General features: G+C 44.1%; 1 protein-coding gene across 4 annotated transcripts in view; it reads right to left on the reverse strand.

Moving 5' to 3' along the window:
• The window catches only part of DROSHA (drosha ribonuclease III), a 122,870-nt gene that overhangs the window by 96,382 nt on the left and 3,144 nt on the right, over nt 1-23,344 (reverse strand). For all 4 annotated transcript variants that reach the window (XM_083359121.1, XM_083359122.1, XM_083359123.1 and 1 more), the window contains exons 4-8: nt 21,862-21,954; nt 19,465-19,690; nt 15,445-15,586; nt 11,526-11,677; nt 941-1,021 (exon numbers count right to left, since the gene is read on the reverse strand). In XM_083359121.1, coding sequence (XP_083215247.1) covers nt 941-1,021; nt 11,526-11,677; nt 15,445-15,586; nt 19,465-19,690; nt 21,862-21,954 — 694 coding nt within the window. The remainder of the gene's footprint in view (nt 1-940; nt 1,022-11,525; nt 11,678-15,444; nt 15,587-19,464; nt 19,691-21,861; nt 21,955-23,344) is intronic.

Here is a 23,344-nt window from a genome sequence, read left to right on the forward strand (position 1 = left end):
AATAAGTATAAAATAGCAATTACCTCAAACCATTGTATAATAATTTATTTTTTTAAAAAAAAATAAAAACTGTAAAAGTAGAATAAACCAGAAAAGAAAATAATAGACAGAGGTATGTTAATAATTAGGGGAGTTAATAATAGATTCATGCACTGACTCAGCTCTTCCCACCTGAAGCAAGAGGCTGCGCATATAAGACATTAACAGAATTACAGTATTGCACAGACTAAAGTAAAGGTAAAGGTAACGGTTCCCCCACACATGCGTGCTAGTCGTTTCCAACTCTAGGGGCCGGTGCTCATCTCCGTTTCAAAGCCGAAGAGCCAGCGCTTGTCCGAGGACATCTCTGTGGTCATTTGGCCGGCATGACTAGACGCCAAAGGCACACGGAACGCTGTTACCTTCCCACCGTAGTGGTCCCTATTTTTCTACTTGCATTTTTACATGCTTTCGAACTGCTAGGTTGGCAGAAGCTGGGACGAGTAACAGGCGCTCACTCTGTTACGCGGCACTCGGGATTCGACCCGCCAAACTGCCGACCTTCTGATCGACAAGCTCAGCGTCCTAACCCACTGAGCCACCGCGTCCCAGACTAAACCAGCGTCACAGACTAAACCAGCCCGTCATTCCCAGCTGGGTATATTTTCTTTATATAGGTAGCCTTCAAGCTGCCAATTGTTCTCCTCCTAGCTATAGCCTTCCAAAAAGGGCTGAAATATTCCAGCAGCCCCTGAAAATAATAATTTATTAAAACCTGTACGCCATCTGACTCTCAATGAACATGGCTAATGGTCAGGAACGCCAACAGCTACAAGCTCTCCATGTCCGTGTTAATAGAAAATAAAGCCTCGTTTTAGTCCAGTCTGGCAGATCTCTGCCCATAGTAAGCCATGTCCATAAGAAATTCTTCTCACTGAGAAACTAAAATCCAGTTGGTTACCTCTTCTCCAGGATAAATTCCATGTCTTATCCCAGTTCTCCTGGCTTTGGCACTGCATTTGCAAAGAGGCCCGTCATTCATCTGTTTTGAAAAGAAAAAGGGTTTCAAGTGATACTTTAAGTTGAACTGATTCAGAAGAGGAATATTTAAAGTGAATGGGCAAAGATCCAAGGACCACAGATCTGTTTAAGTACTGTAGTTTTTGTTTTGTTTTCCAAGTTTGTTTTATTAATTTTCCAATATTACATTTACACGTTTGAAAAGTAACCTGGCGGCTAGGTACAATGATTCCATTACATTTAAATATCATCAATACAAATCTCAAAGTATTGCAACAATTAATTCCCTCTCTTTTCCCCATCTGTCTCATATTCGAACCAACACAGTTCTTACTCTATCAATCAGACAAAAAATAACTTTCTAGCATTCATCAATAATCTTCAGCTTATACCTATCTTAATTAATTTAACATTCCGTCTTTTAGACAATCCATGACCTAATAAATTTTTTCTTAACTTTAATTTCCAAAGTACGGTAGTTTTTGACTTACAACCCGTCATTTGGCAATCTCAGTTATGATGAATGACTCCAAGAACCACTTTCAATCAGGTTTTGAAGTTTCAGTGGCTGCCCCTTCCCAACCCCACCCCATCCCAGGCACATGATCACATTTGGGCGCTCAGTAAATGGCCATTTATCACGTTTTGCAGCCTCCCTTTTGCAGCCATGTGACTTTTGCAGTCATGTGGACTGTGATATTACGGTGGCTCCTGTTGGTAAAAGATGCTTAACAACCGCAGCATTCACTTAATGACTGGGATGATTCATTTAAAGACCACTGCAAAAACGGTTTCAAAATCAGGCATGGTCACATAGTGACCCGCTTAATGTCCAGCCCGACTTACGCCCATAATTCCAGACTCAAATGTACTGTAAGTTTGTAAGTCAAGGACTATCTGTAACATCGATTCTATTATTACATTTCTTTTTTCCCTCTTGAACAGGGGGAGCTTTTTCTGGAGCCAGTAAGCCCACTCAGAACTTAATACAACCATTTATCATTGTCTTATTTTGTTCCCCCACCAAAATCAAAACAAAATCCTACTGGTGAAATTGCTGTTGTTATGGAAACGGCGACAAAGATCTCCAGATCAACCTCAGGAGGCTGAAATGTGATCTGTTTAAGGAGGATGGCCATATCTGGGTTGCAAAAGTCGAAAAGACAACTGGGTAGCAGAAGCCCCCAACCTTTTGGGCACCAGGAACCAGTTCTGTGGAGAAAGATTTTTCTGTGGACCGGAGGGGGCATGGTTTCGTGTGCTGCCTGCATCCAGCAGAAGGGGCTTCACTTCTTTGTGCAGCTCAGCTGCTGGTATGCCGCAGCCCGGTGCCGGTCCACGGACTTGGGGTTGGGGACCCCTGGATTAGAGTACTTCCCAAACTGTGTCCCCACCTTAAGATTCATAAATGGAATTGGTCAGAATGATACCTAGTGATCTCTATTGGGGGTTACTGAATACTTAGAATCCAATTCTAGCCTAGGCTTCTTGTCAACGCAGCCATTTTCCACCTAAAGTGAGGTTTGACATTAGAAAACATTCCTACATGAAATCTGAAGAGATTATATTATACAGGTAGTCCTCGATTTACGACCACAATTGAGCCCAACATTTCTGTTAGCTAAGCGAACTATTTTACGGCCTTTCTTGCCACGGTTGTTAAGTGAATCAATGCAGTTGTTCAATTAGTAACACGGCTGTTAAGTGAATCTGGCTTCCCCATGGACTTGGCTTGTCAGATGGTTGCAAAAGGGGATCACGTGATTTCCACCCCCCTGGAAACTGCAACCATCGTAAATATGAACCAGTTGCCAAGCGTCCAAATTTTTTATCACGTGACATCATGGAGACACTGCGATGGTTTTAAGTGTGAAAGAAATGCTCACAGGTCACCGTTTTTCTAATGCTGTTGTAACTTTGAACAGTCAGTAAAAGAATAGATATAAGTCAAAGACTACTTTTACGCTTTTTTTCCTGAGATATCCAGTTATTAGCCTCCCTAATAAAAAGAACTAAAAGCCAAGCCTGACTACAGGTAGTCTTCAGCTTGCAACAGTTCATTTACTGACCGTTCAAACTTATAATGGCACTGAATAAAGTGACTTACACGTTTTTTTCATAGTTCCAATTTTTGCAGCATCCCCGTGGTCATAGGATCAAAATTCAGATGCTTGGCAGTTGCCTCATATTGATGACGGTTGCCGTGTCCCAGGGTCATGTGATCACCTTTTGCGATCTTCTGTCAAGCCAAGTCAATGGGGAAGCCAGATTCACTTAAGAACCAAGTTACTAACAAACAACTTCAGTGAGTCACTTAACAACTGTGGCCAGAAAGGTTGTAAAAGGGGACAAAACTCACTTACCAAATGTCTCACTTAACAACAGAAAGTTTGGGCTCAACTGTGGCCGTATGTCGAGGACTACCTGTATTGTTCTATTTACTTCAGGGCTGGGCCAATGGGAGCAGCAAGGACACTTGTTAAGTCATATTTTTCCCATGCTCTGGAATGTTTCTGTATCACAATGGTCCAAAATGCAATAGGCAATGATCCACTTTTACGAAGAAAGAAGAGCATGTACATGCTTCAATCAATGTTTAGCTTATAATTTTCACAATTTCTCTTCTAAAATCTGTTTTGTCCACACACAACTGCTTTCTTATTCAGAATTTAAAGGGCACTGTAGCACACTTTGCAGTTTATGCTAACAATAGGTTGATGATCCACAAAGGAAGACTATTACGGAAAGAAAAAGAGGGTCCCAAAAGCATATGATTCTTATAAAAACATAGATGGAAGGTAATGTTTTTGGATACAGCTCAATATTTGTTCTCTGGGCATATTTCAGTTTCCAGTGCTTTCAATATCCTACAAGAATATAGGCAAAATTAGAACAAAATATAGTGTTCAAAATTAAACTCGGGTCTATTGAATACCATCTTTCAAGTCTCATTCAAGGCGTCAAAATAATTCAGAAAATGCTCTCAGAATGGAAAGGTGGGGGGGGAAGTGTGTAAGATGCTCAAATTGCTGCTTTTATATCAGAAGAGTATGTAAGTCTATGATTTCTCCTCGATATAAGTGGCTGGTCTTTCTAAATTTACGCCTGCAGAATGTATCCCTGTTATTTGCAAAGCTGGGTTCAGGACAGAAAAGCAATATGCCAACAACTTTAAGTGCTTTCCATCCTAACGATGTGTTTGTTTTAAATGAAATGAAAGCAATGCACAATACACTGAGATGCCTTGATACATGGATACAACCAAATGAAAAAGGATAGCTAGCACAATTTACTTCATTAGCTCTCATTTGTTGACAACAGTTGTGTTCTTTAAGATTAGTGCAGCATTAAACATATTGGGATTTTAAGGTAAACAGACTTGTTCCAGCTAATTTGCTTTTAGAGACATCAAGGCCATCAATTTTCATTTAAACTGAGAAGTTCCATTTAAATTTAATGACTAATGTGGGGACACAAATGTAAGAAAACAAACGTGGAAGAAAAAAAATTAACAGAAAAAGAAGGAACGAGAGAAGGAAGTCACTGCTGTCATACTTCTATTCTGTAAACAATTGAACATCAATTGTAAGTAAACATTCAAATTTGCAAAAGATGCTACATTTCACTTTCAACTTTGTACCTGTAAAGTAGGGGGTTTTAAAGTTGGGGGTCCATGTTAGATTTCAGGGGTCTGTGAACTTCGATGGGAAAAAATATAACAAGTTTATATTCACTAATTTTTAACTGAGGTTTAGTTTATAATTTAATAAAGAATATATGTAACAAAGTAATTTATGCCCTAACATTCCAAAAAAAAAGCTGAACTTCAATCAACCTCACTAGAATTATTATACCTTAAAAAATGAAGTACAAATACATTTAGTGTTTGAACTACGTTTTCCTCTAAAAGCAGGATTGATAATGGTGAACAATTTGCATTTCAAAGGTTCTTTTGTAGTTAAAATATCCATTCAAGCCATTAATATTTTAATAGCTGAATTTAAGCATAATTGGTTTCCTTTGCAATACATCCATATCTAGGCATTTTATTTTATGCATTTAAATATATTTTTCTATAGTTTATTATAGTTTTTATTAAATTTTTATACCGCCCTTCTCCCTAGGGACTCAGGGCGGTGAACAGGGCAGATAATAAAAGTACAAAACTACAAAAGTTAAAATAGAATTAAATTAATGCCCAAGATAAAACAGTAAAATATACAAATATTTAAAAAACCCAAATTAACTCCCCATCAGGCCAGGCCAGCTTGTTCAAACAGGTGGGTCTTTAACCCGCGCCGGAAGGAGCGGAGATCCGGTGCCATCCGGAGCTCCACCGGCAATTCATTCCATAAGGCCGGGGCGCCCACAGAGAAGGCCCTCCCCCTGGGGGCCACCAGCCGGCATTCTCTGACTGGAGGCACCCTGAGGAGGCCCTCTCTGTGGGAACGCACAGGACGGAGGGGGGTTGACGCCGGCAGCAGGTGGTCCCCGAGGTATTCCGGACCCATGCCATGTAGGGACTTAAAAACCGTCACTAAGACCTTGAACCTCACCCGGAAGACAACTGGTAACCAATGTAGCTCGCGGAGCAAAGGTGTAACATGGGAGTACCGGGAAACTCCCAAGACAACTCTCGCGGCCGCATTCTGTACCAGTTGGAGCTTCCGAGTGGTCTTCAAGGGAAGCCCCGTGTAGAGAGCATTACAGTAGTCAAGGCGAGAGGTCACGAGCGCATGAGTGACCGTACACAGGGCATCCCGGTCCAGATAGGGCCGCAACTGGCGCACCAGGCGAACCTGGGCGAAAGCCCCCCTAGTCACAGCTGCTACATGATCTTCCAAGGTAAGTCGTGAATCTAGGAGGACTCCCAAGTTGCGAGCCCTATCCACGGGGGGTAACAGCTCACCCCCCATAGAAAGGGATGGAACAATTTGAATGTCCCGGGATGCCGGAATGTACAGCCACTCAGTCTTGTCCGGGTTGAGTTGAAGTCTGTTCCTCCCCATCCAGACCCGAACCGCCTCCAGGCAACGGGACATCACAGCGAGGGCATCACTGGGGTGGTTTGGGGTAGAAATAAAAAGTTGGGTATCATCAGCATATTGATGATACCCAACTCCAAAACCACGAATGATCTCACCCAGCGGTTTCATGTAGATGTTGAACAGGAGAGGCGAGAGAACCGACCCCTGAGGAACTCCACAAACGAGAGACCTAGGGGCCGATCTCTGCCCCCCTGCCAACACCGACTGCGAACGTCCCAGGAGATAGGAGGAGAACCACCGAAGAACTGTGCCTCCCACTCCCAATCCCCTGAGACGCCGCAGCAGGATACCATGGTCGATGGTATCGAAAGCCGCTGAGAGGTCTAATAGGACTAGGACAGAGGAACATCCCCTATCCCGAGCCCTCCAGAGATCATTCACCAGAGCGACCAATGCCGTCTCCATGCTGTACCCGGGCCTGAAACCCGATTGGTACGGGTCCAGATAATCCGCTTCATCCAGGACCAGAGGGAGCTGGTGCGCCACCACACTCTCAACAACCTTCGCAAGAAAGCGAAGGTTGGAGACTGGACGAAAGTTGTTCAACACAGCTGGGTCCAAGGCAGGCTTCTTGAGGAGGGGTCTCACCACCGCCTCCTTCAAGACGGTGGGGAAATTACCCTCACTCAAAGAAGCAGATATCACCGCCTGGAACCAGCCTCGTGTCCTCTCCCTAGCTGCATAAACCAGCCAGGAAGGGCACGGGTCCAATAAACATGTGGTGGAGCTCAGCCTCCCCATAATCCTGTCCACTTCATCAGGGGTCACAGAATCAAACTCCTCCCAGATAACATTGACAAGACCGCCCGTGTCCTGATCGTCAGACTCTGCCCAGCTGGAGTCCAAACCGGTCCGAATCCGAGCGATTTTGTCCGACAGATGCTGACCAAACTCCTCGGCACGACCCTGTAAGGGATCCCCCCTCACCTCCTGATTAAGAAGTGAGCGAGTCACCCTAAACAGGGCGGCCGGGCGATTATCTGCGGACGCGATGAGGGTGGAGAAGTAATTACACCTCGCCACCCTCATCGCAGCGAGATAAGACCTAATATAGGTTCTTAACCGCAATCGGTCGGATTCGGATCGGCTGGACCTCCAGCAGCTCTCTAGGCCCCGTTTCCGACGCTTCATCTCCCGGAGCTCCGCGGAGAACCACGGAGCTCGATGGGATCTGCGCCGGGTCAGGGGCCGCAAGGGTACAACTCGGTCCAGTGCCTCAGTGGCTGCCCTTTCCCAGGCTTCCACTAAGGCATCCGCCGAGTTGTGAGCGACGGAAGCAGGTGGGGATCCCAGCACTGCCTGGAACCCATCAGGGTCCATTAAGCGCCTGGGGCGGTACCATCTAATTGGTTCCGTATCCCCACGGCGGGGGGTGGTAAAACGGAAGACCAGCCGCAGGAGGTGATGATCCGTCCATGACAGGGGCATGATAAATGGAGAGCCCCCACCAAGATCATCCAGCCACCGTCCAGATAAAAAAACTAGGTCCAGGGTGTGGCCTCCCTCATGAGTTGGTTCAGAAATTACCTGCGTCAGGTCCATGGCCGTCATGGAAGCCATGAACTCCCGAGCCAACTCAGATGACCCTCCCAGGGATGGTAGATTGAAGTCACCCAAAACTAAAAGTTTGGGGAACTCAATCACCAAACCGGAGAGGACATCGAGTAGCTCAGGCAGGGCTGCCGCTGTGTGACTAGGCGAAATGTACACCAGCAGCAAGCCCAACTGCGCCCCCGAACCAAACCTCAAAAAGAGAGACTCACACCCGACTATCTGAGGGACGGTGGTCTCCCGCGGGCATAAGGTCTCCCTGATAACTACCGCCACTCCCCCGCCCCTACCATGAGCCCGGGGCCGGTGTAACGCTCGGAAACCTGGTGGGCAAAGATCAACCAAAGGGACCCCACCCTCTGGGCCCAACCAGGTTTCGGTAATACAAGCCAGGTCCACATGCTCACCCTCCACCAAATCCCGCACAAGGGGAGCCTTATTAACCACGGACCTGGCATTCAGGTACACCAGCCGGAGCTCAGGAGGCTGCGCATCCTCGCTCCCGGCACCTCGGGGAAGAAACAGAGGGTCGGAGCGCCTCACCGCTTGTAAACAGCGGGGACGGCCCTCCCGGTAACGATACGGCCCTCTGTCCATACGCCTGCTGCCATACCCCAGTGTCGTGGGAATCGGCAATCCCACGACCCGCTCCTGAGCCCCAGATGTAACCACACCCCGCTCCCCCCGAACGCAGTCAGACCCAGGCCTGGCCTGCACCGTGGTTGTATGGCCACCCCCCATAGTCAAACAACCATTACCCCCCACCCCCCTCCCTAACCCCCTAAAAAATTTAACTAAAAAAGTAACCAGGGGCCTCCTATTAAATTTGGATCGAGAGCCCCTGACCTTACCCGGCCATCTCTCAGGGTCCCAATAATTGGGCCCCTCATCGAGACTGGGAATGGCGAAAAAGGCGGGACGCACCCAGGAGAGGGGGGCACCCCTGAGGGCGAGCAAGTCCGTGCTGGAGTATCTATACATAAGTCCAACAAGTCCAGATAAGGCAGTCCCATAATGGAAAAGTCCAGTAGGAGGTTCTAAAGGAAGGGAGTAAAACATTCAGGCCATCAACCAACCTACTGCCACCCGGCTGGATGCTCCCGGGGGCAGACCCCAACCCGTCCTCCCACGACCGGTCGAGAGTCTGAACCAGGGGGATGGTCAAGAATGTACACCCTGGGTGGGGCATAACCCATAGAGCTCCCACCTCTATGGGAGTGCCGATGTGAAAACAGGCCGCTCTCCCACTGCGGCCTGCACCCAGGTCCGTCCCAGTCCAAAGGGGAATAGAGAGGCAGATGAAGAGTTAGTAATTGGCAGTCCACCGGAGCTGCTACGGCCCTCGCAGACCAGATGGAAAAGCACCGACCACCGCCATATCACTGCCGATGGAACGGGCCAGCAAGCCCCGAAAACGCCGTCGTCGCCATCACCGTCGAAGGCCGGAACAAGGCAAACGAAGCAGCAACACCACCGTCGTCGCCGCGGTCGTCCTCTCCACTGCCAAAGGCAGCCCGAGGACGCCGTCACCGTCGCCACCTCCGCCGCCGGCAGCGGCTCGAAAAACAATACCAGGGACATCTCTGCCACCAAGCTGACCAGCGGTCGTCCCCTCCACCGTCGAAACGGCCCGAAGACGCCGCAGCCGCCGAAAGCGGCCCGAGGCAGGTCCAACAGAGAGCTCCCCGCCGCCGCCGCCGCTAACATCGCCGCCAACACAGAAGGGCCAAAATAGAGGCGCCGATCAGCTGGAGCTCTGAGGCCACCGCCGACCAGCTGGAACTCCGAGGCCGCCGCTGACATCGCCGCCAACACGGAAGCGCCAAAATGGAGGCGCCGATCAGCTGGAAGTCCGAGGCCGCCGCCGATCAGCTGGAACCTCAGAGACGCCGAAAACCGCCGAGAGCCGGCCAGAAGCAACAGCGTTACTGCCCGAAGCAGCAGAGAACGCCGTCACCACCAGCTACAACCCGTCAAGAGCAGCCCAAGGCAGCCCGGAGACATCGAGGCGAAGCAGCCCGGAGACGCCGAGGCTGTAGAAACCGGCAGGCCGAAACCAAACACAGCGAACACAGCGGCAGCACAAACGAAGCAGATGGAAACAGCGGGCGAAGCAGCAGACGGAGCAGATGGAGGCAGCCACTCACAGACGGGAGAAAACGAACAGCAAGCTACCTCATTCTTTGCCTCTAAAATTAATAATCTAAATCCCCTACCCAGGGGCTCAAAAGGACCCCTGGGGGGCTCCCAAGGGACGCCCAGCAACCGGAGCTCGCGGAGCTCAGCCCAACACGTCCGCCATCTTAGAGGTATAACTAAACTGGTGAAGGCGTCAAAATCTATGAAGGAGTCCATGGCACAAACAGATTAAGAACACCTGATACATAGATCCTTTTCTCTTCTGTTCACTTACAGATTCATTGAAATAGACAAGTTGACAGGAGTGCCCAAATTTTTGCACAAAGCTATAGGTCAGTGATGGCAAACCTTTTAGAGACCGAGTGCCCAAAAAATGCCGCACCCCGTCCTGCCCGCTCTGTCTCCGCTCCGCCCCGCCCCCTGGCCTGCCTGCTCTGCCCGCCGGCTCACCTGCCCCCACCCATCTGCCCGCAGGGCCACCCACCAAGGCCCACTGCAGATCACTCAGGAAGCCCTGCAGCGCCATAGCAGCCACACCCTCTGCCCATGCCCCGCAGCATCATCTGCACACAACGGGGCGTGAGGGCGGAGTCTTGTCCCTGTTGCCCAGCTGCCATGTGCTTGGCTGTGCTGTTCTGCACATGCCCACAGAGAGGCTCTGAGTGCTGCCTCTGGCAAGCATACCATAGGTTCGCCACCACTGCTATAGGTTAGTCTTCCAACAAAATGAATGGAAAATGAGCATAAGGAAAAAAGAATATAAGCCAAAACACTCCTAAAAACTACTGAACTGAATCCCTTTTGTTGTAAAAACTTGCCTGATCAGTTCAACTTTGACATTTGTCCCATTCTTAACCAGTAATGACTTCCCATTAGCAATTATATCTAATACTTGAATTCGTTCAGGCTCTTGGGCTTAACGTCCAATCACAGGTAGCCCTCGCGTTACGAACACTGATTCAGTGACTGTTCAAAATTACAACGGTGCTGAACGGGGGTACTTATCAGTGGTCTCAAAGCTGTGGCAGTTACAGGATCTCCACGATCACAATTCAGGCACTCAAAGGCCCAGTTCATAACTACATCTCAGCAAACCACAATCATGTGATTGCTATTTGCAACCTTCCCTCCTGCTTCCCACAAGCAAAGACAATGGGGCAAGGTGGCAAGGATGGTTGCAGATTTTCTCCCAAGTAGGCCCATTAAGGAGTACGAATTCCCAAGAAGATGTCTTCTGAAAGACTATTTGCTTTACTGAAAGGTAGAAAACAGGCATTTTTTAAAAACAAACAAACAAACAAATAATAAACCAGGGCCATGGCTGATTTTGTACCAGAGTGGTCAATTCATCAGGCCAGTAGTACTTGAAATACTTAGTGCCCCAGCTTGATAAATGAGGCAATTCTCTCCAATACCCCCAGTTAAATACTCTTATCTTCCTACAGAACAAGCTGAGGAAAAAATAAGTTTGGAGGCTGAAACCAATGCTAAAATAATAGCAATAGCAATAGACTTATATACCGCTTAACAGTGCTTTACAGCCCTCTCTAAGCGTTTACAGAGTCAGCATATTCCCCACCCCCATCCCCAACAATCTGGTCCTCATTTTACCGACCTCGGAGGGATGGAAGGCTGAGTCAACCTTGAGCCAATGGGGCTCGAACTGCCAAACTGCAGTACTGCATTCTAACCACTGCGCCACTGGGAGTCTAATGGCTTATTATACAGCCTTTCTCACTCCTAATGGCCTGTGATATAGCCTTTCACTCCTTTTCTCAAGTGGAGTACCTGTCCAGGATCATTGTACCACAGCTCCTCGTGCAGGCGATCAGGGTGGGCCTTCTTCCGCTTAATTTCAGCAATGACATCAAAAACCTCCGAGTCAGAACTGCTGGAACAGCTGTCATCTTCTGAGTCACACTCAGAATCACTGGAGCTCCCTATAGTCATCGAAAGACAACAAAATGGGAGATGAAGAAAATTACCTCATTTGTGTCCTCGAAAGACTTACGTCAGGGGTCAACCAATGGCCTTTCGTTCCTTGGGCAAAAGAAAGTGGAGACACACACTGAAGGGGCGGTCAACAAATGCTTTTTTTGAATCAACACAACTCTCTCTCTCAAATTTAGATGTCCCTGAGATGGCTCTGAGAAACTCACCATATGCTTTCTTTGAATCAACACAACTCACTCTCTCTCTCTCTCTCTCTCTTAAATTTGCATGTCCCTGACTGAGATGGCTCTGAGAAATTCACCATATTAAATAAAAAAACAAATTAAAAAGCACAATAAGATAGGAAGAACCAAGATGGCATCTGATCACTGAATGAAGAACATAAGTTCATCCAATAAGGGGATCCCATCCTCTCTAACCCAAGGCTTGGGACAACAACCATACGGGTGGGGAGGAGGGAGAGTCACACAGATTTCAGGAAGGATTTCATTCCAGAAGGTGAGGGTGCTGTGACAGAGAATCAACACAATGACATTATTAAGTGTGCCAACTCTGCCAGCTTTTACAACTTGGGCAGAAATCATGGGAGAGAAGTGGGCCCTCAGGATAATGCCATGTAGGGCTTTATAGGTAATAGCTGAGTCTCTCTAGCACCTCGAATTCCACCCAGAAGCATACCAGCAATCAGTGCACCTCATAAAGCAGAGGTGTCAAATGTCCACACCATTACAATCTAAACCAGTGAAATTTCCATGGCCTTCAAGGGAGTGCCAAGTAGAGCATTACTGCAATAGTTGAGCCAAGTTGACTCATAAGTTACCATCTTATAGCCTCTTGATCCAGCTCAACCAACACAGAAGATAGAATTATGCAAAGGCCTTCCTAGCCATAGCTACCACCTGTCCTTCCAAAAGGAGCTATGAATCTAAGAAGACCCGCAGACTGCACACCGTTCTTGATTAGGAAAGTGCAACTAAAATTCCAAGATTTTAAAAATACTGGTTATGGGGGCTCAAATAACCACAGCCACTCAGTTTAATAGGATTAAGTTGAAGGTGATTTTTTCCCCCAGCCTCCAGGCACTGAGACAGGACCTTGACTGTACATCTTGGCCAGGTCAGGGTAAAAAGATATAATTGTGTATCATCAACATATTGATGATACCAAACCCCAAACTGGCAGATGATTTTGCCCAGCATTTTCATGCAGATGTCATACAGGCTCCATTATCGGACATGGGCAATCATGTTGGCGATCCTGTTTTTATCAGCAGCCGCACGAAAAAGTGCTGCTGAGTTTTGTCCAAACCAGTCCCTTAGATTTTGAAGCCATGATGTTCTTCTTCTGCCTGGACCTTGATTGCCTTCAATCTTTCCCTGGAGGATTAAATGGAGTATGCAGGGCTTTTTTTCTCATAGAATGCTCAGAACGGAGTTCCGGCACCTTTTTTGAATGGAACCTTGTAGGGTAGGCAAGGCAGGTTGTATGACATGTGTGAGTTCCGGCACCTTTTTCTTTTACAAAAAAAGCACTGGGAGTATGGAATATTTTTCTGTGTGTCGCATCACATGTCTGAAATATTCTAACTTTAATTTTTTAATTGTTTTGATGATTTCCTTTGGCTTTCCCACACGGCTTGTCACCTCCTCATTTCTGATCTTGTCAACCCAGCTTACACATAACAGCCCAGGCACATCATATCAAAAATAAAGCAGAATTAAACTATACTTTCTCTGTTTTTGGTAACCTCTCTTAAAATAGACAGATCATCATAAGATTCATTCACATTTGCTCCCTATCAGTTATCAGTTATTTCTTGCATCCAGCCTTTCATAAAACTGCCCTGACATGTACAGAATGGGATAAATGGAATGGATGAAATAAAATAAAGAAATTGTAGTTGGAATGATAAACCAGAAACTTAGTGTGGGATTAAAATTGGTTTTAATGACTCTGTTCAAAATAGTATGAAGCATACAGTGGTTTTTTTAAAAAAAAATCAAGTTAACTAAGGAAAAAAATTCAGAAAGAACTACTGCAATAACAAGAGATAATTATCCATCTTAAAGACTATTTTACAAATTCTATTAACTGGATTAGTAAGTGAAAATTTGAATCTAATTATTGTAGTTCTTATATTGAATCTTTTTTGAAAAGCTAAAAGATTCACTATATAAATGTTATCAAAATGTAAATGAAAAGTATTATTTTCTGATGTACCTCTGTAGTAAAGGCTAATTTTACTACTGTAACTAATAAGACTTTGGAGTAGGTTGCTCAGGACTGCAACTCCCCACGTTAAAAATGGGAACAGGAAACCTGTGGTCTCACACGTAAACATGAGAAGACATGAAAAGAAAGGGGGAAAAAAACCATAATCCTGCCAAGTTCCAGCATCTGTTTATTAATAGCTCCGATTCTGCCCATCACTGGCACTTGCCCCTCCAAAAATTATTTCCAGAAAGAAAGTAAACCTTAATAGATGAAAAAGTCAAAGACCCATGACCTTATCTTCAAATGTTATACCTCCCTTTCATTCCAAAAAACCTCCACAGCCTCCTGAAGACAATGCCAAAGGGTCTCTGGGGGGGGAGGAGAATTAGTGCAGGTTCACATCCCACCAGGCTCTAGGTTGACTCAGCCTTCCATCCTTCCGAGGTAGGTAAAATGAGGACCCAGATTGTTGGGGGCAATTAAGCTGACTTTGTAATAATGCCGCTTGGGGTGTATGAAAGCCCTAATAAGCAGGCATATACATAGAATGAAGGCTACTGCTAAGTTTGTAAAGCCGCCCTGAGTCTTCGGAGAAGGGCGGGATATAAATGGAATTAAAATAAAATAAAAATAAAAATAAAAATAAATGATGCAAACTTCATTTTAGTCTTCTCAGGAATCACACAGAATTATGTATCACGTGATGCAATACAATGCAATACAGGTAATCCTCGACTTACGAACACAAAGGAGCCCAAAATTTCTGTTGCTAAGCGACATATTTGTTAAGCGAATTTTGCCCCATTTGACACAGTTGTTAAGTGGATCGCAGCAATTGTTAAGCCAGTAACAATGGGGAATCTGGCCTCCCCACTGAATTTGCTTGTCAGAAGGTCACAAACGCTGATCACATCATCCCAGGACACTGCAACCGTGACAGAATACGAGTCGGTTGCCAAGCATCTGAATGTTGATCACGGGACCATGGGGATAATGCAATGGTCTTAGGTGTGAAAAACGGTCACGTCACTTTTTTTTTCAGTAGTGTTGTAACTTCGGTCACTAAATGAACTGTTATATCTCAAGGACTACCTGTACAGTATAGAGCCAGCCTGGTCTAGCGGTTAAGACACCATGAAAGAAACTGAGAGGCCAGAATTGTAGCCCCACCTTAATTAGGAAAGCCAGCTGAGTAATATTGGGTCAGTCACTCTGTCTCAGTCCAGCCCACCTCACAGGGTTATCTTTTGTGGGGGAAATAGGAGGAGGAAAGAGTGTTAGGTATATTCACCACCTTGAGTTATTGATAAAAGTAGTAAAGGCAGAATAAAAATGAATAAATAAATAAAGATTGATGGCGACAGGCTTTTTGATCTTATCCCAGCTTCCCACAACAGAGAAAAAAGGTTGAAGAAGCGAATACTTAATGCAGAGTTGAAGGGTCTAAAGAAAGTCTTCAAAAGCTGAATTTGGTTAACCCTTCAAGAAAATAGAAATTTACCTTCCTGCAACCTATAGATTTTACCAATATGACACTCACCTACATCTTCATCCAGTTTGGTCTTAGGTGGCTCCCATGGAGGCCTGGCAGCTTTGGCCTTTGCTTGACGCTTTCCTAGGTCTTCTTCAAATTTTTCGTACAAATCTCGGAGCCGGCTCGTTCCCACCACTGTGGAATCCCCCTTGCAAAAGCAACCGTGGGGAAATGGAAAAGTTACAGCTATTTTGAAAGGACAAGGATCTGCTGAAAGCAATCTACTTATTTAAAAAAAAACACCAATCTCTCATCATGCAAATAATTTACATTAGTGTTGGCATGTAAGCAGAGATATCCTACCAGAGTAATATTTAACATCCACCCAGCACTGATCACTAATGCAAGAGTAATAAAAATGTGGAAAAATGTTCTGCTCCATACAGATGGACATGAAAGATCATCTGCTCCCTGTGGTTTTGTGCCTCCAAGATAAACATGCACAGCAGCAAAAGCATTTCCAAGTTGTAAACAGCAAGCAATTCCGGTGTAAATTGTTCTTTTGTGAAATATTCGTAAAACCCTGTTTACAATGAGCTGCAACCGAACATGAGGCAAAAACTGATGGGCTGGACTGCAGAATATCCTTTTCCAAAAGTGCTTTTCATGACTGCATAAAATAATACAGGAAACTCTCACTTACCAACTGCATCTTTCAGAAACCATTCAAAGTTATAAATGGCGCGATCCCTCAGTTATGGGATCCCCAGTCATGTGTTCACCATTACATTCAATATTCATTGTCCTGTGGGTTTTTTTCTCCTTTGCAGACCAGAGAAATGGGAGAAGAGATTACAAGAAAGTAAAAAGGTACACAATGGGGAATACACCAGCTTTTATTTGAGCATGCTTAAGACTGCCAGTGCCACCACATTGCTTCTGATGTGTGTTCCACATTGTATGCTTGCTTGCTCTCTTATAATCCCTTCCTCTCTGTCAAGGGGGAGGAGAAATAAGCAATTTCTGTAGGCAAGTGTTTAACACACCAGGCTAGAAGACAGGAGACTATGAGTGCTAATCCACATTAGATATGAAAGCTGGCTGGGTAACTATATCAGTCACTCTCTGTCAATCCAATTCACCTCACAGAATTGTTAGTGTGAGGAAAATAGGAGGAAAACAACATTGTAGGTGTTCACCACCAAATTTTTATTTTTAAAAAAATGAAAGCAGGATAAAAATAATAAAGTAAAAATAATAAAATAAATAAAATAACAAAACAAAACAAAAATAAAATAAATAAAATAAAATCTCTCCTGTGCCTGATCCTTTGCCCCCTTGCTCACAGAGTAGAATGAGATGAGAAGATTATAAGACAGTAAGTAGGCACCCACTTAGGCTGTGTATTTTTATTTTATGCGTATCCCTACTTTATATTTATATTTATATTTATTCCTACTTTAAAGAGCCTTGGTGGAGCAGTGGGCTAATGCCTCCTTAAGTAACACCAGCTGCCTGCAATTAGTGCAGGTTCGAGTCCCACCAGGCTCAAGGTTGACTCAGCCTTCCATCCTTCCGAGGTAGGTAAAATGAGGACCCAGATTGTTGGGGGCAATTAAGCTGACTTTGTAATAATGCCGCTTGGGCGGGATGTGAAAGCCCTAATAAGCAGGCATATACATAGAATGAAGGCTACTGCTAAGCTTGTAAGCCGCCCTGAGTCTTCGGAGAAGGGCGGGATATAAATGGAATTAAATAAAATAAAATAAATAAATATGTCTACAAACCTAAAATTAAATACCATGCAATGTTTAGTGATACCCCAAATTTCTCCTAAGAGTTATGTTCAAAGCAGTTCACAAAAATGGTATATAGATCAAATGTAAAACTATAATGAAAAGCTTAAAATCAAATCAATTTTACAAAAAGAATCAATGTGCATATTTATCCTCTGGTACTTTTTTCAAAAAAATACATCGGATTTTTAATTGTAACCTCAAATTTTAAAAACTGTATTTTGCTAAAGTATATTGATCTTTCACAGAGATACATTAAAGTCCGCTTTCAGAGTTGCTTATCAGCATACTAATGAATATCAGGGTCAATAATATGTATTCCTGGAGATCAAACACTTTTATTTAAACCTTTTCTCCAACCACTTCCTTGCTATGGAAAAATAAAACCCTTCTAATAACTAACATTGGAATCCAATATATGATGCAGCTGTATATATTTTTATTATTATTATTCTAGATGGCTCTGGGCTCAAAAACTACAATTCTGTAGCCATGCACCTGTCCTAACTTATTTACTTGGCATACATACAAATACCAGAAATTCTTAATTAATTCCATTAGCTAATATAAACTCTAATTTAAGGCATGTAAAATTCACAATCACAACTACTGTAGTCCTCATTTAGCAACTGCCTCGTTAGGGAACTATTTTCACATACGATTGTAATTAATTATAGGAAAAGAATCATTCTCTAAACCAGAGGTCTTCAAACTTGGCCCTTTTATGACTTGTGGACTTCAACTCCCAGAATTCCTCAACCATGCATGCTAGTTGAGGAATTCTGGGAGTTAAAGTCCACAAGTCAAAAAGGGCCAAGTTTGAAGACCCCTGCTCTAAACAATGCATGCATGTATGCCAAAAAAATCTGCACCTGACAACAACACATGCCAGAGTAACGCTGGCATTGCCGCATGAGAGAACTTTAGCTAAATAACATGGCAACAGCCAGCAGCATGTACATACCATAAATAACTGATCCCATTTCGTTGCAAAGAAATTTCATTTGGGTTTTTGTTACAGCATTAATTTTAAGGGAACATATTACATTACAGGATGGAAAATCTTTTTAAAAAGATTTTAAAGGGAAGGTTTTAAATTGCTCAATCTCATGTTGGTTTAAAACCAGGACAAATGGGGAGATGTTCCTCACAACAATCCAGCTTTAGTTGGGCAGCTCAATATATCTGAGCCCCCAAATTCTTTATTAAAGGGATTTGAAGAATGTTTCTACTTTTTTCTCTCAGTATGTCGTTTGCTTGTCCTATATTCCAATCCGTACTATTTTCTTGGTGAGCGTTCGTCCTGTGCGCTCCCACAGGGAGGGCCTTCTCAGGGTACTGCCGGCAAAAGATTGCCGGCGGGTAACACCCAGGGGGAGGGCCTTCTCTGTGGGTGTGCCTGCCCTTTGGAACCAGCTGCCTGTAGGGCTCAGGACTGCCCCTGACCTTCATTCATTCCGCCGGGACCTGAAGACCTGGCTCTTTGAGCTTTCCGGCCAGGACTGAGAATTTTAATTGTAATTTTATTTAATTGGGTTTTAATTGGAGTTTAATAGGGTTTTTATTTTATTCAAGGACTAAATTTAATTATTTTAATTGTTCTTAACTTTTGTAATGTATATTGTTATTTTAAATTCCTTGTGAACCGCCCTGAGTCCTACGGGAGAAGGGCGGTATGTAAGTCCAATAAACATAAACATAACATCAGACTGAAGACTCCATTCCATGAAAAAATCGTATATTTTATTCCACAGTTCAGAGGAGAAAGGAAATATCTATTCTGACTTGGATCCCAACATCAACTAAAATTAGTTGTGGAAAGCAAACTTCAAATTTTCTCTCCCCTTCTGCAGCCCATGAGAAGACTGGTAAAAAAGAAGATTGGTAAATTCTTCCTGTAACCTAGCAAAATGGTGCGTAGAGCAGGCATGTCAAACTTGCAACGTCACGTGACGTCGTGCAACGTATTGGGACTTTCCCCCCATTACCGGCAATGGGGTGGGCACGGTTTCAGTGTGACGCATCCGGCCCGAAGGCTGGCAGTTTGGCATGCCTGGTGTAAAGAGAAAGTGGAAAGGAATAAGGCATTACCCCCCAAATCAGGCAGCTGTCCCCTCACCACAATTTTGGGTAATGTTCTGAAAGGCACAGCCCAACACTCCAGAGGTACCTTGTGGTGAATTCAGAGAGCTGCAGAAAGCCTGGGAAAAGAGATTCTTACCTGAGCTTCCTTAGTCAGTTCTATTTATAATCCAAGTAATAGACTGCCAGAAACCCTCAGAATACATACCACTTGATCCATGGGATCATTTGAATAGTAGCTTTCTGAATGGGTACAACGAACCCACACAGGCTTCAGCAGATCCTCTTCTTCTTCCTCCTTCTTTTCACCTGCAGCTTCTTCTGGCTCTTTGTCCTTGATGGAGGTATAACTTTTCTCTCTATTGGCATTTTCTGACCACCTCTCCCTGTCTTCTTCCCAACGGGGTCTCTTTCGGTCCTGGCTAGGAGATCGACTGTGCAAGGGAAGGCAGTGAAAAAAGTCCACATTTAATAGCAAAACTAGCCCCAGTTCACATATAAATGAATCAGTGCCTCCATAACCTTGTGAACTCTAAAGCTTCCTCTAAAGCGTCCTCCTTCGGTTATGTATTCAAGATGGACAGTGATTAATATTTATATGTTACTTATATGTAAGGGTATAGGTCTATACATACGTTGTATATAGTATGTTTAAATGTGTGTTGTGTATTGTGCACACTTTGAGAGCAAGCAACTAAATTTCATTTTTTTTAACGTGTGCCAATGTGCCCACAGTTAAAAAATGACAATAAAAGTTATCTATCTATAAAAAGGGAACTATACGATCTCAGGACAAACTGTGTTTCAATTAAGGAGGTGCTGACAGAATGTCGTACAGCCAGTTCAGTGCAGCAGTTAAGGTGCTAGATTAGAAACCAGGAGACTGTGAGTTCTAGTCTTCCCATAGGCCTGAAAGCTAGGTGGGTGACTTTGGGCCAGTCATTTTTTTTTTCCTCAGCCCAACCCACTTCACATGGTTGTCATTGTGTGGGGGGGTGGGGGGGGTGGAAGGTGGGAGCATTATGTACATTGCCTTGAATTGTAGAAAATAAACACAGAAAATAAATCTAATTAATAACAGTGCCATTCCACTTCAAAATACCTTATCGTATCCTCTTAAGTATAGCATATTTAAGAACTAGGCAGAGTATAAAGCCAGGGCAATCATATCAGTTTCTCTTTTACATATACCACTTCTCAGTGGTGGGATACAAATATGTGAACAATCGGTTCGCTGCGTGGATGCCACTTCCGGAAGTCCATTCTGGGCCTGGGCAACAAAAAATTAGCTACCGGTTCTACCAAAGTGGTGCGAACCGGCTGAATCCCAGCACTGCCACTTGGGCAAAACTAATGTTACATTGTCTAAATTAACCACTTAGACATGTTGGCTTCATATCTATTATGCTTAACCAAGATGGACGAGAAAATAGGATGATGCTAACTAACTGAAGTCCAGCTACTTTGGGGGACAGAACATGGCCACATGAGATGGTCTTGTGAAAGTAAAGAAACAAAAACACCCAACAGTCCACTCAATACAATTAATTTAACGACTATTCATAGTTACAACAGACCTCAGAAATGGTACAGTCAATCCTCCACTTACAACTATTCATTAACTACTGTTCAAAGTTACAACAGCACTGGAAAAAAAAGTGACTTAGCGCTAATCCTCGCTCCTACAACCCTTGTGGCATTCCCACAGACTATGGGATCAAAAGTCAGGTGCTTGGGGACTGTCATGTATTTATGACGGTTACAGCATCCCGGGATCATATGATTGCCATTTGTGACCAACAAGCAAAGCCAAAGGAGGAAGCTAGATTCACTTAACAACTACACGATTCACTTAACAACTGCTGTGATTCGCTTAACAAGGATGGCAAAAAGATTGTAAAGGCAGGTGCAACTCAACAACTATCTTGCTTAGCAACGGAAATTCTGGCCCCAATTATGGTTATAAGTCAAGGGGTACATTTACTTATGACCTGTCCTTGAAGTTAGGATTTCTATCATCATCACCACCACCACGGTCACGTGATCAATTTCAGGTGCTCGGCAACTGGCTCGCATTCACAACTAGTTGCAGTGCTCTATGATGATGTGGACCAAGATTTGCAATGTTTTTTTGCCAGTTATGCAAAAAAATGTCCATTTGGAAGAATCAAGTTGCTTAATTCCACACGGCCCACTTAACAGCCATGTAATTTGCTTCATGACTGCAATGACTCGATTTATGACCACCGTAAGAACAGTCATAAGATCGAGTCAGGCCATGTGGTGAATCATTTAACCATGACGACTTATGACCAAAAATCCAGGGTGAACTGTGTTCCTTAAGCGAGCCTACAGCTCTTAGAAATAGCAATAGCACTTAGACTTATATACCACTTCACAGTGCTTTTACAGCCCCTCTCTAAGAGGTTTACAGAGTCAGCGTATTGCCCCCAACAATCTGGGTCCTGATTTTCCTGACCTCGGAAGGATGGAAGGCTGAGTCAACCTTGAGCCGGTGACACTCGAACTGCCGGCAGCTGGCAGTCAGCCGAAGTAGCCTGCAATACTGCATTCTACGTCTCATAAGAAGAGTCAAACGTCTTACCTTCCTGTCCTTTTGTGATCTTTCCTATAGGACTTTTCTGTAGATGGTGATCGTCGACTGTCCCGATGTCTGTGCCTTTCCCTCTGATGTTCCCTTTAAGAATGTTTTTTTTAAAAAAACACACAATTCTCAGTACGGAAACATTCAGGTCCCAAAATACACGGCGAGAACCAGAAGGGAATAGATTAGCAAGCTAGAAGTTCCAGAGTGAAAGATATACCATTGCCTCTCTGCATGTCAGTTATGATATAACATCGGGTAGAAACTTTGTTTTTCCTCCTTAGCAAACTCACAAGTTTACAACCAGGGTTTGAAAAACAACCTTGACATAACTATTTATGGAATCTCAGAAGGAGAAAGAATCGCTGTTTTATTTTCAACTTTGCTATAACACTACACAAAGATCAAAAGCCTTTTCATGTGATCTTGCATGAGAGCATGATTGCCTGCTCCACCACCACCTCAAAAAAATCACTCCAAACTTTGCAAAATGATTGCCTTTCAAAATGTAGTGAATTTCTTCATGTAAGGACCCCAAACTTTCTTGAGGTTCAGGTTCAGGAACATTTACTTGAACATTTTTTAAAATCAACCATAATTTGGAGTAGGTAGGCATGGATATCATTAAGAGTACTTCCAAATATGGCAGATAAGAAGTAGATAGATAGGCAGATAGGAAGAAGATAACTATTTATTTATTTATTATTGGGACTTATATGCCGCCCTATCTCCAGAAGGACTCAGGGCGGCTAACAACAATAAAACACAATAATACAAATGTTAAAAAAAGATTAAACTAACAAGCCCCAGTGATAAAATATTAAAAACATTTTATTTTAAAAAAACCCTATCGTCAGTCCAGGTCAGCCTGATGGAAAAGAAATGTTTTGAGGTTGCGACAAAAGGACCGGAAGCTGATTCCAAAGGGCAGGCGCTCCCACAGAGAAGGCCCTCCCCCTGGGAGTCGCCAGCCGACATTGTCTAGCTGACGGCATCCTGAGGAGGCCCTCCCTGTGTGAGCACAACGGGCGATGGGAAGTTGTTCCTATTGGGTTCTACCCACCTATTTCTATTTATTTGTTGATTTTAATCTTGGTCTTTTAATTTTAGCAATGTGACACTGAAGAACAATCTTTAGCAGGAATTAGTAATCCCTTTTTTTCCTTGAAAACAGTAATAGTAACAAAGGGAAAGCAGAAGAGAACACCTCAAAACAACTCGTTTACTATGGTAGAAGGAAAGTTAGACTTGACGAACAAAATGAATCTTACACAACCTGGAACTAAAATAGAGGAGATAAAAGTTTCCTCCCCCTTTGTTTACAAATGTTGTTAATCTGCGAAGGTATTGCTGTAGCAACTATGAACCCTCCATTCTCCAACTCAGACCTGGAGATGGAAGGAATAAACATGTGGAATCCCCATACTCAGCAGACTCTCAAAATTTCTAACGCAGAGATCAAGAAAGTTGGCATGTCTCTACC

This window comes from Vipera ursinii, assembly GCF_947247035.1.
Source record: "Vipera ursinii genome assembly, chromosome: 3".
In the NCBI taxonomy this organism is placed as follows: Eukaryota; Metazoa; Chordata; class Lepidosauria; order Squamata; family Viperidae; genus Vipera; species Vipera ursinii.